Source organism: Ananas comosus, linkage group 1, assembly GCF_001540865.1.
Source record: "Ananas comosus cultivar F153 linkage group 1, ASM154086v1, whole genome shotgun sequence".
Lineage (NCBI taxonomy): Eukaryota > Viridiplantae > Streptophyta > Magnoliopsida > Poales > Bromeliaceae > Ananas > Ananas comosus.
In genome coordinates, this window is record NC_033621.1 from 10,199,811 (window position 1) to 10,215,679 (window position 15,869).

General features: G+C 36.4%; 1 protein-coding gene across 1 annotated transcript; it reads left to right on the forward strand.

Annotated features, from left to right (window-relative positions):
- Nucleotides 841-15,607, forward strand: LOC109712466 (probable disease resistance protein At1g12290). Its single transcript, XM_020236077.1, is given in 5 exon segments — nucleotides 841-5,896; nucleotides 5,899-6,928; nucleotides 8,330-8,399; nucleotides 11,378-11,433; nucleotides 12,450-15,607. Coding segments are annotated over 5 exon segments (4,827 nt in total). The 5' UTR covers nucleotides 841-5,214; the 3' UTR covers nucleotides 15,439-15,607.

A 15,869-nucleotide genomic window follows, 5' to 3' on the forward strand; every position in this document is an offset into this window, starting at 1 on the left:
ACCAGTCAGATGGCTCGAAGTGAATAGGTCACTCCACTCCCCAAAAGAAAACAAGGCCAACACATTTGGTGAGAAAAGCTCCTTAAATTTAAAGTAAAAGTAGTTCTTTTTTCCGCTTCCGAATAGTATACTGCACCATCCTCAACAATATTTAAAACTATTCTTAAGTACTTTAAGAATAGAAAAAATTGAAGAGAATCTAAATCAACTCACCTTTTTCTTAGTAGGGTCCTGATTGTTGGGCGCCTTCTTGTTGGTAGAAGACAATGGAGTAAAGGGTGTTTTCCTGTCTTCTGTAGATAGAAGGATAAAAGGCAAACGAGAGGATTTTTTTTAAGGAGAGAAAAGGAAGGTAAAATGAAGTGAAAAAAAAAAACTAGGGTTAGAAGTTTTAGAAGGTGAATCTTTAAGCAAGAAAGGTTGGCAAGATTAGTAAATATCTAAAAAATTGTTTTTAGGTCCCTCCAACCTATAGTTTATTTTAAAAGGGTCCCCTTTTCATGTTTCCACTTATTTGATTTTTTTTTACTTTTTAGAATTAAGTAATTTTTGTCCAATAAATTAGTAGTATTTTCATAATTAATTGATGATTGCATAACTTTAACAGTTTTTTATTTCTTTTTAAATAAAATTCAAACAATTAAGGACTAATAGCAAATAGAATCATTAAATTTATTAAAATTTAAAATTAAAGTAAGTAAATAACTTAGATAAAATATTTAAGAATCTACTAACGAAAAAAAAAAAAAATCAAGTTGAAGTTCGAAACAACCATACTAGATCAAAATATATTAAATCATCAATATTGCATAAGTTTTAATAAATAAAATTAGAAGAATTAAAATTAAATAAAAAATTTAATTTAACCAAACATAATAACTTAGATTATATTTTTTTTAACATATAACAACAAAATACTTCATCATGGACCTTTAATGTATTAGTGACCAAACATCAATGTGTTGCTAAAAGTAGAGTTTCAACAACCACGTACGTGGTCGCTAATTATAGAACCATATAGTAACGTCAAATTTTGTCGCTGTTAATTCTTGTTTGTCGCTAAAATAGACTTAGTGCACAAAAAATTGTCCCCACCAAACTAATAGCGACTAAGTTTTAGCAATGAAATTACTTCGTCGTTAATGACGTTCTACAAAATCTACAATTTCCTTATTTTGCAACGGGCATTAAATTTAGTTGCTAATTATTTGCTTTTAACAACAAAATTATCTTCATGCTAAATGTTTTGTCTCCATATCACAATATTGTTGTAGTGTTAAGGTTCTTAAATCCTAACATGTGGTTGCTACATCCACTATCCAAAATCCACAAACCAGCACTACTAACATTAGAATTCAGATAGGTAAGAAACAGTTTAGCTGCTTCTTCCTTCTTTTCTGCATAGTTAGCTTGTTGTTTTGCTTTGGTGCAGGAATAAGCTTCTATATGACCATATTTTTTTACAAAAATGACATTGCTTACCCTTATAACCTTGACTTTGATTGCTTTTCTCATTGTCATCTTGTTGATAGTTTGTGTCGGATCTTCCTCTACCATGGCCTCGAACTCTTCCACGACCTTAAAAGCCACCTCTTCCACAGCCTTTTCCTGTATTCTTTTGGTTGCCTCTTGACTTTGAATTCTCACTTGATTCAAATGCATTTTTTGCACTTTTCTCGATCGACCTATTTAGTAGCTATTCATGAGCTAAAAGAGAACACATGACTTCATTAAATGAATACTTTGATAAGTCCTTCGATTCCTCTATGGCGGCGACAATATGATCAAATTTAGGAGGAAGACTTCTCAAAACTTTTTCAACAACTTTCTTCTCAGAAATATAATCACCAAGACTTTGCATACCTTCGTCATTTTTTATGTAGAGATTTTCAAATTCTTTTTGGTGAGTTTGTAGCCTCACTGTTCTTATTCGGTCATTTCCTTGGTATTCTTGCTTCAAAATGGTCCAAGCTTTATTTGATTTGGTAGCATTTGCATTTCGAAGAAACATGGTGTCGTGCACTGCCTACTGCAACACAAGCAATGCCTTGGCATCTTTTTTGCGGAGCTCTTTTTGAGTTGTTGTCTTATCTGCATTTTTTGAACTTTCTGCTTTTGCATAACTATACTCAACTAGATCCCAAAGATCTTGTGAAATAAAAAAGTTCGCATTTTGATGCTCCAAAATTCATAATTTTCTTCATTAAAAAATGGAACCAAGGATTGAGAGAAATTAAGTGCACTTGCATTACTCATGGTGCAAACAAGTGTAATGAGAATATCTTAATGAGCTTTCCAACTCACTATATCTTAACGAGCCTTCCAACTGCTTCTTGCTACAGAGGACACCACAACGTCCAACCTTGATCACAACTGGGCTCTGACACCAATTGTAGGTGAAAGAAGCTTTCCAAAGTAAATTGATGCTCACTAATAAAATTTCCTACAGCAATGAACCGGAAGAAATAAAAACTTTCATTCAAAAACTTGGTGAATTACAAGCTTACGAACAAGGATTAAATAGAAGAAGAAAAGTTGAGGGTCAGGAGAACCCAACTCAACACGTGTTCTCCACTACACCCACTACACATGTGCTCCTAAAAACTAGTTACTGTGAACTCCAGAACATAAACCCACTACTTACACAAATTAAGCCACTGCACTATTTACATAACTTACTCAACTTCTAACTTAATTAGCCCACTATTACCACTGCTTGCATCCACTACTTGTCTATTACTATATACTAAAGTGCGTGGGGTATTGTTCTTTGCTTGACACGTGTCTGATTCAACGACTCGGTACACCTGATACACCGTAGACCATTGATTGTGAGGGTTTGGGAATGACGCGTGTCTCCCAAAACCCTCCCCTTCTCTCTCTCCCTATATATATATATATATATATATATATATATATTATAAAATTTCAAATTTTGGATATCGAAATTTTAATTTATTTCCAAATTTTCAACTTCAAATCTATTACTATATACTAAAGTGCGTGGGGTATTGTTCTTTGCTTGACACGTGTCCGACTCAACGACTCGGTACACCTGATGCACCGTAGACCATTGATTGTGAGGGTTTGGGAATGACACGTGTCTCCCAAAACCCTTCCCTCCTCTCTCTCCTTACCTATATATATATATAGGGTCTTAAAATGTTATATTATAAAATTTCAAATTTTGGATATCGAAATTTTAATTTATTTCCAAATTTTCAACTTCAAATTTTAAAATTTTAAATCCTAAACTATAGAAAATTTTGAGCTATTTTTTTAAATTGGTTTGCTTCATTGCCTACCAACTATTAAACCAATTAGAGTACTCCATTTTTTGTTATTTATCTATTGTAAGTCCAAACTGTAGAACAAATTATATCTAATTTCTTCACGTTGGTGCTTAATTATGCTAAATTTTAAAAAATTTTATAAAATTAAATATTTGTTCATAAATTCTAAAAAAATTTATAAAGTCAGTCAATTAAAAACCTACGAACCAAGTAACTTTTTTCTATTTTATCGTAATATTTTCAATTCTCGATATTGCTTACATGGGTCAACAAAAAATGATCTGAATAGAGTTAGAAGAATAAGAATTAAAAAAAAAAAAACAAAAAAGCGGATTGGTATCTTTTGAACAAACTAGCCTAAAAATAAGCGTATTACAAATTTTTCCTTTTTTGCTTCAGAAAATATTGAAAGTTTACGGAACCCCAAGAATTTAAATAGAAACTATCAAATACCTAAAGACAAAATCTCTAATAAAATTTTATATTGTGGAATTAGATGTTGATACAAATATGTGTTTAATATATATATTTAATAGAATCTTATATTTTATAAATATAATTAACAATATACCTATTGTACCTGCGGCAAAGCGCAGGTACATCGCTAGTATAATCATATGACCACTAACATCATAAACAAATTTGCATCATTTTCCAATACAAGTTTAAGGAGTTTTGAAACGATTGGGAATGCTCAGCAGAACAAAAATTGCCTCTCTCTTTTCCTCTCTCTCTCATTTCATTTCTCTCCTAGTTCTCTATTTTTATTTGAAAATAAAATATATAGAGCACTCTTTGGAGTAATCTAGAGAGAATAAGTCGATTGGAATGGATGTCGGTCATGGTGGTGGAACCAAACCAACTTTATTAAACCGGCCTTGGACACTTATATGAATATGGGTGTGTAGTTTGTGGTAGAACAAGAGTGGAGTTGTTTTCTGGGGGGTCCGCATGAGTCTTCCACAAATTTTGGGTGTGTGTGTATGTCTGTGAGTCCACCGCAAAGAGAGTAGTTGTATGTGATTGCTCGTATAGGTGTCTTTGCATATTAATGGAAAGGGTTTTGTTGTTATTTTTTGCCGCGCAAAAATTCTACACGTCTTATCTGAGAAACACTCTAGTATCAAAAATCTTTGGTAGTCAATTCCATTGAAAGTACGAATCTTTGTTCGGACAGTCTTGAAATACAAGGATCTTACAGTGGACAACCTTTGGAGAAAGGGATGGCAGGGTGAGGTGGGTTGCGTGTTTTGTACGGAGGATCCTGAGACGTTAAACCACATTTTTGTTCGTTGTGAAAGTACTAGATCTCTTATGAGGTGCTTAGTACCGAACAAAGTGCTGCTTTTGAGCTGCATTTCAGTTGACAGTTTCTAGGACGAGAGCAGCCGCAAAGGAGGAGCTCTAAGGGGGAGGGAGTTAGCGACAATAGCTGCGTCTTGGTGGACCGTTTGGTTGGAGCGGAACAGAAGAATCTTTGACAAAAAGTAGAGTTCCCCTAGTCAACTGTTAGCAGATATCCGTTCGCTCAGAAACCTTTGGTTCTCATTCTGTGTTAAGTAGTAGTTTTTTTTTTTTGGTCTCCCAGGGCCTAGTTGCCTCATCCTTGTGCAAAATTCACCTTCCAATTGAGTGAAGCAGTAGCATGCTACCTTACTCTCAAAAAAAAAAAAAAAAAAAAGGAAGAATTTTGAGACATCATCAGATAATCGTGCAGATGGTTCCATGCCATCTTAGCTTGATTACACAAACAAAAGTAACAAAAGGACTTAGATTGCTACATCTGCTAAACTGTAGAAACTTAATTGTGAGATTTGAACATGTAGGAATGAAATTGGTTAGACCAAAACTTTAGGACCTAACAGGATAAATTGACCATTTTTGTTGTTTTTTGTTCTTTTCCTCCACTCCATTCCAAGTCATGCTTCCATTAGGCTCCTCGCTAATCTCTTTTTTTCTCAATGAGATATCGCAACCAATTAAGAAGCAGGTTCGCTATTGCTTCCATCTCGATGCTAATGTCACTGCTCTTTCCGAATCCTTAAAGGACTTAGAATGTGCAAAATGTGGAATAACTGAGAAAATCCAAACTGCTGAATCTGAGCGGCGGAAATGCACACAAGAAGTGAAGGATTGGCTTGACAAATCTCAAATTGTAGAAGAGCAAGCGAAGGCCATAATTGAGAAGTATGAGAAGAGAAAGATGAGTCTTTGCGGCTGCTCTTGGAATTGCTTTTTCAACGTCACTGTCAACAAGAATGCAACAAAGAAGAAAACAAAAGTGAGTGAGCTGATAAATAAAGCACCTTCCGATGTTGCCAATTCACATTTTCTGGTCGATCCTATCAAGGAGATGCCAAACACTTACGGTGTTGTGGGCCAAGAAATGTATCTGCGGAATGTAATTGATTACCTGCAAGATGATAAAGTTGGCATCATCGGGATCTATGGCATGGGAGGGGTCGGTGAAACAACTCTCTTGAAAAGCATCAATAATCATTTATGTGACAATGCCGAACTTATGGAGTTCAATCATGTGATCTTCATAAAGGTTGGCAAGAATCTGGATCTGATGAAACTCCAGGATGACATAGCTCTTGAGGTAGCTTGCTTCTAAGGAAAGAAGAAAGCATGCTATCAAGAGCCACTGCTATTTTCAATTTCTTGAAAGGTAAGAAGTTCTTGTTGCTTTTAGATGACCTCTGGGGATCTTTGGATCTGGAGGAAGTTGGAGTGCCTAGGCCTAATAAAGGTACTCATGTGCGACCTAAGCAAAAAATAATATTAACCACATGTTTTTCGGATATTTGTGGCAAGATGCAAGCAGACAAGGATGTGAGAATTGAGTGTTTGAATGAGGAAGATGCCTGGAATCTATTAAAATCGAAGGTTGCTGAAGCAACTATGTCTAACAATAGAATACAAGTTCTTGCAAGAAGGCTTGCCAGAGAATGTTCCGGTTTGCCATTGGCTCTTACTACCGTTGGACTAACTATGTCTATGAAAAAGACTCCTATGGAATGGGAAAATGCAATAGGATTGCTTAAGAAATCATCATTCCCCGAAATATTGAGTAAGGACGATGATTTGTTTCCTGTCCTGACTATTAGCTATGATTACTTGAAGGATGATAGAATGAAAAATTGTTTCCTCTTTTGTTCCTTGATTCCAGAAAATATTATGGTGCCTTCAGAATACATCATTGATTGGATTCTGCGCCTTCCAAGTCTCCAAGAATTGTATCTATATGATTGCAAAGGACTAGAACAAATGATAAGTGAAGAAGCAACACCATCATCATTACCATCATCATCATCAGCTAATCAGCGGCCCACGTCTCAGTTTTCGAACCTTAAATTTGTTTTGCTTGATAGCCTTGAAGAAATGACAAGCATATGCAATGATAGCTTGCAATTCCCGTCTTTGGCGCGCATTGGAGTGTTTAACTGTAGGAAGCTAAAACAACTATCGATGGGGCTGTATACTGAAGGAAAGGACAGAGATATTCATGGGGAGGGACAATGGTGGAACAGCTTGGAATGGACGGATGAGAGCATCAAATCTCTGTTCTCACCCCTTTTTATCGAACATCCCGATGGATCTAGACCAAGGCCAACTCGCCTGCACGAACTTTTGTAATGGTATTTTGTCTGCTAGTTGCAATATTTGATTATTGCAAGCTCTTATTGACTTTATATTGGCTGCCTATTTTGAGTAGAGCATCTACTTTGTGTTTTCTTACAACAGTAGCATTACCAATTGCTTCTGCTTTTCTTTTTCTCTTTTCTGGGATGTAATTCTGCTTGGCTTTTGTTTTTTGGTCAGATTTGTTGTGCTATCTGATTCATCTATTTTGTTGAAAGATCCAACCTGTATAGCCATTTTATTGGTAATACTTAATTGTTCATCTGTACTTAAAATGAATATGATTATGTGAATCATACAATTGTCTTCACGAAATTATGCTTAAGATCTGTCTTCTTTTACATCTTACTTTATGTTTACATTTTCTGTAGGACAGTGCTTCTCTTTTTCCAACTTAGTTCTATGTTTGCTGAAATTTTTCAGTAGTATCATAGGATGCACTTCTATAACTCTAAGCCGATGGACCGATAAAGTTATTCTAGGTCACTACGAAAAGTTTGATAATTTCCTTATCATCATTGTGGTGATTAACATATCATTTAGATGGTAAGGAATTGATAACATGCAAGGTAACTTTTCCATGATCAGCCAAAAGGATAACCATTAAATTGCAAGTGTAGGTAATTTTTTGTTTACTGATGAGCTTTTCTTTGTTTGTTTCTGTGAAGTCCTCGATGAGATTTCGAGGAATCTAATCTCAACTAGAATTCAGTTCACACAAAATGCTGGAAACTATTGAGATACTGACAAATTTTTGATATCCAGAATGTTAAACAGATCTTGATTGATGAATGAGCGAAAAAGGTCCAATTAAATTTCTCATTTAGTCTATTCTTTAGCACGGTATTTAAGTGTGAAATGGTGCCCAAAATCATTAAAGTTTTAACATTATTTATTCAATTACAGTTGAGAAAGATTTGAATTCTGTCAGACAGAAAACAAATCGCAAATTCGGGAATTTCTTTCTTGACACTACTAAGAATCACAGATTTGGAAAATTTTGGTACTGTTGGATTACCAAAAAAAATCCAGTTGTGAGCAGAGAATCTTTGACCCATCTCAGATCTGTAAAAATATTTCAACCCAATTTTGATGCTTAGTCCAGTGTCTGAGTTGTAATATGCTCGTAAACTTCTTGTTTCAACCCAATTTGATGCTTCAGGACCAACAAGATGGACTATAGCATAACTAAAATTCAAAGATAGCATGTTTTACATAAATAATATATTGTCGATCACTTAGGTTTTAAGACCTGGCAATTGATCCTTACCCACCCATGACAAACCAGATGCTCGCGCAAGACAAGAAATTGCGGATATGCTGTACTAAGATATGTAGGCTGCAGAATTGCTCCTTTGAGATCTTATCTTCCTATGTATACATTTTTGCAGGTATCCTGCTCTCAATTTGGTAGTGAATGTATACCTAACAATCTTTGCTTCCTTATTGGAAAGTATCCTGGTAATGCTTGTCTTTATTCTTTTTGAATTAATGTAATCGATCACAATACAGAAACAATGCTCTTTCTCACTGTCATGAAAATGCAATGATAAGCTATGTGTGTGATCACTGCTGTAATAGAACCCACTGATCAAGTGTTGTGACCTAATAGTGGATGGTAGGCAAGAGAAAGGCACCATCGTACATCTTCAAGCAGAGACACGACTCAAACGAAAATGAGGATATACTACTGATAGATAAGAAGGGATATACTAATGCGATCCCTGATGATGTTATTCTTGGCTTAGAATAGACCATGATGCATGTTTGTTGTCCAGGTACCAGCATAAGACAGTACTTTTAGCCTTTAAAGTATGTTAATTTTAAGCATTACTTCCAAGAAGTACTCGTCAAGCAAGTATTTCACTGTTAAGAGGTGGCTTACAGTTTGGTAGTTAATTCTGTGTACAGATTGCATGCACCACTTTCTACATGTTCGCTTGTATTGGCTATATATGCATTCCATTTCGGCTTTTTGGTTATGTTCGCCTTTTGCGCATAGAGTGGTTGGTTCTTACGGTTGTCTTATTTCACTTTCATCCTATAACATCTTGTTGTATACTATCCATTCCAGCCTGTACCTGCTTGGTCATTTCTGGAATCCCTACCATTATATTAATTATTTTGAATCCGATGAAGCGCGCATTGCTAGGACAAAGCACGGATAGTAACAAGCTAGGTAGGGCCATTGAAAGCTATAGCAGAGGAATCGGTATAATTCATACTCACTACTTGTGATCAACTTTTTTGACCTTTTCTGATAAACAGGTTAACCTCTAGGCATCTGGATTCACCTAAATTTCTATTTACTGCACACAAAAAACTTCTCGATTCATTGATTCCTAATCCTAGTGCTAATCTAGATTTAATACCTAGCATCACTGAAAACTGACCTTATGATATCTTCAGAATTTAATGAGAATCATATGCAGATATTAACACTTGATTGCTAACCATATGTATTTAGATTCAAATCCTGTCTGCGTTCAACTCAAACCCGAGTTTTTTTTATCTTTTATAAGGCTTCTTGAGTTCTTGTAATGGCCGGGAAACAGTTAGCTTATCTGTGGAAACTACTAGATTTGGAGTCATTGCTGAATTCTAATACTCCTTTCGGAATAATGGGAAGTAAATCATTTCTCATTTGGAAGCTTATCCATCTGATTTTTATGGGAAAAACCTGCTTTATATATGTAGCCCTTCTTTGTGTTAAATGTAATTTGTAATTCTTAGAATACTAAAAGTCATTTTGGAAGTCTAAGAGTCACAGTTTGAAATTCTAAAGGTCATTGATCTTGGAATTCTAAGAGTTTAGAAGTCCAAGAGTTAGTGAAGATTCAATGAGGAAGCTCAAGGGTCATTTAGAAGTCTATAAATAGGTTGTGATGGCAATAACATGTAACCAACCTAAAAAAAGCAGAGTTCTCTTGTTCTAAGCCAAAATTAATAAAAATTTTCCATTTCCACTAAAAATAGTTTTAAATTCTCTTAGCGCCCAACACTTTGAAGCATCGAGATATATCCCCGAACAAGGATATGATTCTCTCCCGGTAAAATTTCTTAGACATACACTTGCGATGTATAAAAGCATAACATATTTTCTATGGAATTCAGCCATTGTCTTGGGTTCAGATCATTTTAGTGGCTTAGTGCATACTTAACCTGGGTCCTGGAACTGCAGTCAACCGTTTGGTGAACAAAAAATAATACACTCCAAGTAGCAGCAGTCAACCGTTTGGTGAACAAAAGAAAAGAAGCTTCTACCCAAAATCAGGAGCTCCAATTATTTGGTGTTCGCTTAAAGGGGCCAACATCCTGCTTTTTGGTGAGAGGTCAAGTCACCTTGAGTTATGTTTAAAATGACATGAGGCTGGTTTAGGCTGAGCCATATTCGAAGTGGTGGGGGGCCGGTTGGGCCGACTAATAAATCGAGATCTGTAAGCATTGTGTCTGTACGCTTTAAATGAATTAGACAGCTTGAGTTTTTGAGATTAATGGTTAGTGTCAACGATCTGACAAGCGGTATCGAAGCTACAAGTCACCGATTCTATTCCCACATGCTGCAATTACATGTGTTCGAAGTGGCGGGAGGCCAATTGGGCTAAGTCACAAATCGAGATCCATGAGCGCTGTGCCTATACACTTTAGGTGAATTGGTTATGTCTTTCTAACAACTCGAGATTTTGAAATTAATTGTTAGCACCAACAATCCGACATTTGAAACTTTTTCTTCTTCTATAGCTAGAAGCTATTAGGGGAGATTTTGATGAAAAATTGCAATCTTTTTGTACAATTCTACTTAAATAATACTTCAGCAAAAGCTAGATCTAGGCCAAACATGCTGTTGGTGGGGTCCACTGACACCCTAACCAAAGAAGAATATTATGTATAATCTGCTGCAGGTATTTTATGTTTATGTTTTCTGAAAGAATGCTCTTTGCCTCAAAGTTGCACATCTACTTATGCATTTGTCCTTCCATGTGCAGGTATTCTATGAGCTACACATCCCTTTATTTAAATACAATTGTATCATAACTTACATTATTGAGAAATAGTTATGAAGAACAATTATTATATGCAAGAAGTTAATATGCCCTAGAAATCAACGCGCTTACGTGCATGCATGGTACTATATTGCTAAGCATGTAGGTTTGGTGCTTTGTTGCTTATGAACGACAATGCCTGTGATCTTAATATAAACTATTGTTACTCCTCTGCATGACTCAGTATCTACCAATGTTTATGGACAAAAGCTTGCTGATTTTAACAAAACCTTTTGTTGTTACTCATTTGCATAACTTAGTTTTCTATTTGGTATAATATTTCAGGCACAGGCTACTTTCTTTGCAATGTGGATCTTTTAATGCTCCTTTATTTGCCAGCTGGGAGGTTTTTTTATTTATTATTGTTATTAATTTTTATGTTCAATGGTTATGCAGCTTACCTTGAATTTAACAGAGTCCATTATTTTTTCAGATCCAAATTGTTTCAGCAGGTAAGTGGAGTTCATTGCACCCTGACTAATAGAATCTTTTCAGCTTTTCTGATGCAGGTTTTCTCTGTTTATGTATTTTTTTTAATGCAATTATGCATGTCTTTGGTAAGTTGGACCATATCTCCACTCATTTGTATAATATAATTTTTTGTAAAAAAGGGTTAAATGCACCAGAACCATCTAAACTTCAACTCATCTGTTAATAGCCACAAACTTTAAAAATTTCATATTTGCTGTCCAAACTCTTTTTTTTTTTTTTTTTTTTTGCCTATGTTTGTATATTGTCAACTTAAAATGACTAGCGATATCTAAATGGTCACGCTACACGAAGGGTCTTTTTGGCACTAAAATTCAGTCTTGCAGTAAACGAGAATTTTGTTTTATAATTTAGTTGTTAAAAATTAAATGTAATAATAATGACCAAATTTATGTAAGAAAATGATTTTTGGCTTCAATAGTGTGTGTGTCCTTTATTGTTTCTTTTGTATTTGGCTAATGGTAATCACCTTAAATTGATGAGCTACTATAGATCTGGCTGGCTAATTGTAAAAAAAAAAAAGGTTTAAATGGCAAAATTGAAAATTTTGAAGTTTGGGTGGCTATTGTGCAGACAGGTAAAAGTTTGGAGGATTACAGTACTTAAATTTAACCATAATTAAAATTGTTGAGGAAGAGTAACTCTGATAACTGCCACAGCAAAATGTCAATGTGCCTGAGATACATGCCTGCATGATATACATACTACTGTACAGCTAAGCATGCCTAAATATTGTAATTGTTAATAAGATGCTTAAATGTTATACCATTTACAGCTTGAAGGTGTTATTAAGATAAACAAATTCAACTTCTTTGCATGACTCTTTTCGTCATGGATATATTATTTCATGCATGGACTGGACTGGTGAACATATTCAGCATTCTCTACCAGTTGCCTTTCTGTTGAAACTTAGATAATTAAATGCCTTATTATTTGCAGGCCAAAAGTTCTTTCAATTGTAAGCTTGTTATGCATAAAGTGTATTGTACCAGTTAAATCCAAATTGCGCAAGTTTGATCGTCAAGTTCGAAAGCGAGAAGGCCATTGCTATTTTCCTCGGCATTTGCAATATCTCGCTTTCGCGTAATTTCCACTTTCTGATTCCTGTCCCAATGCTTCCTTCAGGCTCTGCGTCGGATTATTTCCTTTTTGGCCATTACAATGCAGTTGCTGCTTTCTCTTCTCCGCTGTTGATGCTCGACATCCAGTACATTCCGCTGTTCACTCCGGTCATCGACGTTTTCATCAAGAAGATATGTAAGCCCATCAAGAAGCAGATCGGCTACTGCTCCTGTCCCAGTGCCAATGTTGCTGCTCTTTCCGGCTCTATCGACAAATTGCAACGCATGAGGGATATGATCAATGAGAAGATCCAACTGGCCGGCATGGATCAGCAGGGGTGCGCAAATGAAGTGAAGAATTTGCTCGACTTGCTTCAAATAGCTGAAGATGAAGCAAAGATTATCATTGGCAAGTACGAGAGGAAAAAGAGGCAGAAATGTCTCTATAGCTGCTCTTGGAATTGCTTGTTCAACACCGCTATCAGCAAACGCGCAGCGAAGAAGAGAACTGAAGTAATGAAGCTGTTGAACAAAGCACCTTCTGATGTTACGTATTCAAACTTGACGGTGGAAACTGTCGAAGAGGTTCCTACGACACATGCTGTGGTTGTGGGACAAGAGGTTTATTTGAAAAAGGTTCTTAGTTACCTCAATGACGTGACAGTCGGTATCATCGGGATACATGGTGTAGGAGGAGTCGGCAAAACAACTCTTCTGAGAAGCATCTATGATCGGTACAATGGAAATGGCAAGGGAGCCGAGTTTGATCATGTCATCTTGGTAAAAGTCGGAAACAATCCGGATCTGATGAAGCTTCAAAGGGACATAGCCAACGAGGTCGGCTTGCTTCTAGGGAACGAAGAAAGTGAGGTATCACGAGCCGTTGCTATTTACAATTTCTTGAAAGAGAAGAGGTTCTTGTTGTTTTTAGATGACCTCTCGGAGTCGTTAGATCTCGTGGAAGTTGGAGTTCCATTGCCGCATGGAGATAGCGAGGCCCAACAAAAGCAAAAGATAATACTAACTACACGTTTACCCGAGCTATGCTGTGAGATGCAAGCGAAAAAGGTCATCAAAATGGAATGTTTGAATCGGGAGGATTCATGGATCCTGTTCAAATCAAAGGTTGGTGAAGCAACTATATCTAACACTGGAATACAAGGCCTCGCAAAGAAGGTTGCTAGGGAGTGTGGCGGCTTGCCTTTGGCTCTTACCATCGTCGGACTAGCTATGTCTAGGAAGAAGACGCGGAGGGAGTGGGAGAATGCAATCAAATCACTCAAGAGATCATCATTCAACAGATTATCAGGTACGGAGGACAAATTGTTTTCCTTTCTCCATATGAGTTATGATAATTTGAAGGATGATAGGATGAGAAAATGTTTTCTCCTTTGTTCCTTGATACCAAGAGACAAACTTATGCTTTCGGAGTTTGTTATTAGAACTTGGATCGGACTAGGAATAATGGATGACATCGACGACATGGAAGATGCTAACAACATGGGGCATTTTATTCTAAGAAGCCTAAAGGAAGCTTGCTTGTTGGAGAGCCATGCCAAATTCGATATGTATGTCGGAATGCACAACATCATTAGGGACTTCGCCTTGTGGATAGCTTCTAACTATCGGCGGGAGAAGAAGAATTGGTTGGTGCAAACAAACATTAAGGAAGTGAATTCCGACGAGTGGAGCGACGCAGAAAGGATATCAATTATCGGAAACCAGGAGTTAGAGGTACTACCTGATTCTTGTGATTGCCCTCATCTTAAATCCTTGATGTTGTCTCACAATCCGCATCTTTCGAAGATCCCAACAAAACTTTTTCCAGGAATGCCATCTTTAACATACTTGGATTTATCACACATTTCTCTCAAGCAACTTCCTACGGAAATTGGTACTTTGCTAAATTTACAGTGTCTCATCCTTTCCTATTCATCCATCTCATCGTTGCCTGAGGAGTTGAAACAACTTGTGAATTTGAAGTACTTGGAATTGGAAGGTATCGTTGGACTTAAGGAGATTCCGAAGGGTGTAATATTGAATCTGCTTCAGTTACGGGTGCTTAATCTGCAAGGTTCTAATTTATTTCTCGGTGATCCGAACGGATTGCAATTTGAAGAATTGAAATGCTTGACGAGACTTAGAGCAATCGGAATCGCCATAAGAGATATTCCCTCTCTCGAAATGGTCTTCGGTTTACTGTACATTACGCAATATTCTCTCTCCATACTACGTATAATCGGTACAGTCTCTCTCCATTTATCACCAAGAGTTCTTCACGATACCAAAGCAAGAGGCCTTCGGAGATTAACCGTGGGATTAGCTGACAGTTTGAAGGAGTTGGTCGTGGGCAAGGAAAGTGAAATTGAGGAGAGCGAAGTTGATCTAACTTGTAGCCTTTCGCGTTTGCAAAATTTACAGCTGCTATTCCTCCCTATCTTAGAAAAGATCATTTGGAGAGGTATTGATCCTCATCAATGTCTTCCTAACCTCGCTTGTTTGCGCATCTTTAGATGTGATAGCCTCGAAGATATTAGTTGGGTAATGCGACTATCGCGTCTCCAAGAGCTATACGTATCGAAGTGCAAAAGATTGAAGCAAATCATCACCGAAGAAGCAACGAGCTCGTCATCGTCAGCTAAGTATCGGCTCACGCCTTCTTTTCCTAGCCTCAAGTTAATTTGGCTCGATAATCTCGAACAACTTACTAGCATTTGCGGTGACGAAATCTCCTTCCCTTCATTGGAAAGCATTGCTGTATATGACTGTTTGAAGCTGAATAAACTGCCACTCGGGCTATGTAGCGCGGGAACGAAAAGAGAAATCTTCGGGGAGAGAAAATGGTGGGATAGCTTGGAATGGAGCGACGACAGAAGCGTCGGGGCCTCTTTTTTCTTCGTCTTTTAGAGAAACTACTGATAGATCTTTACCAAAGTTCGGTTATTCATACGAACTTCTACAATGATTTTCTCTACAATTTTCTTCTCTCCAATTTTCCACATTTTGATCATATTGTCTTTTGTTTTGTTTTGTTTTCTTTTTTTGGAATGTCTTGATTGAATTGGTCTATTTTGGATTCGACAAATATACGTATATCCTTTTCATATTACTTGTTTGTTCTTCAAATCATTTTTGATTATGTTGATTACTGCTGCATTAATCCTTGTTAATTAATCTCATTGTGCTAGATACATACAAATGCAGGTTAATTCACTGGTTACAGCATTTTCTCCTTGACAATGCACCAAGAAATGAAATGAAGGAGAAGAAACTGTGAGCCAAATTAAGGTCAACTAATTTTATTTAGCAATTAAAAGATACTAATTTTCGCTTAGTCG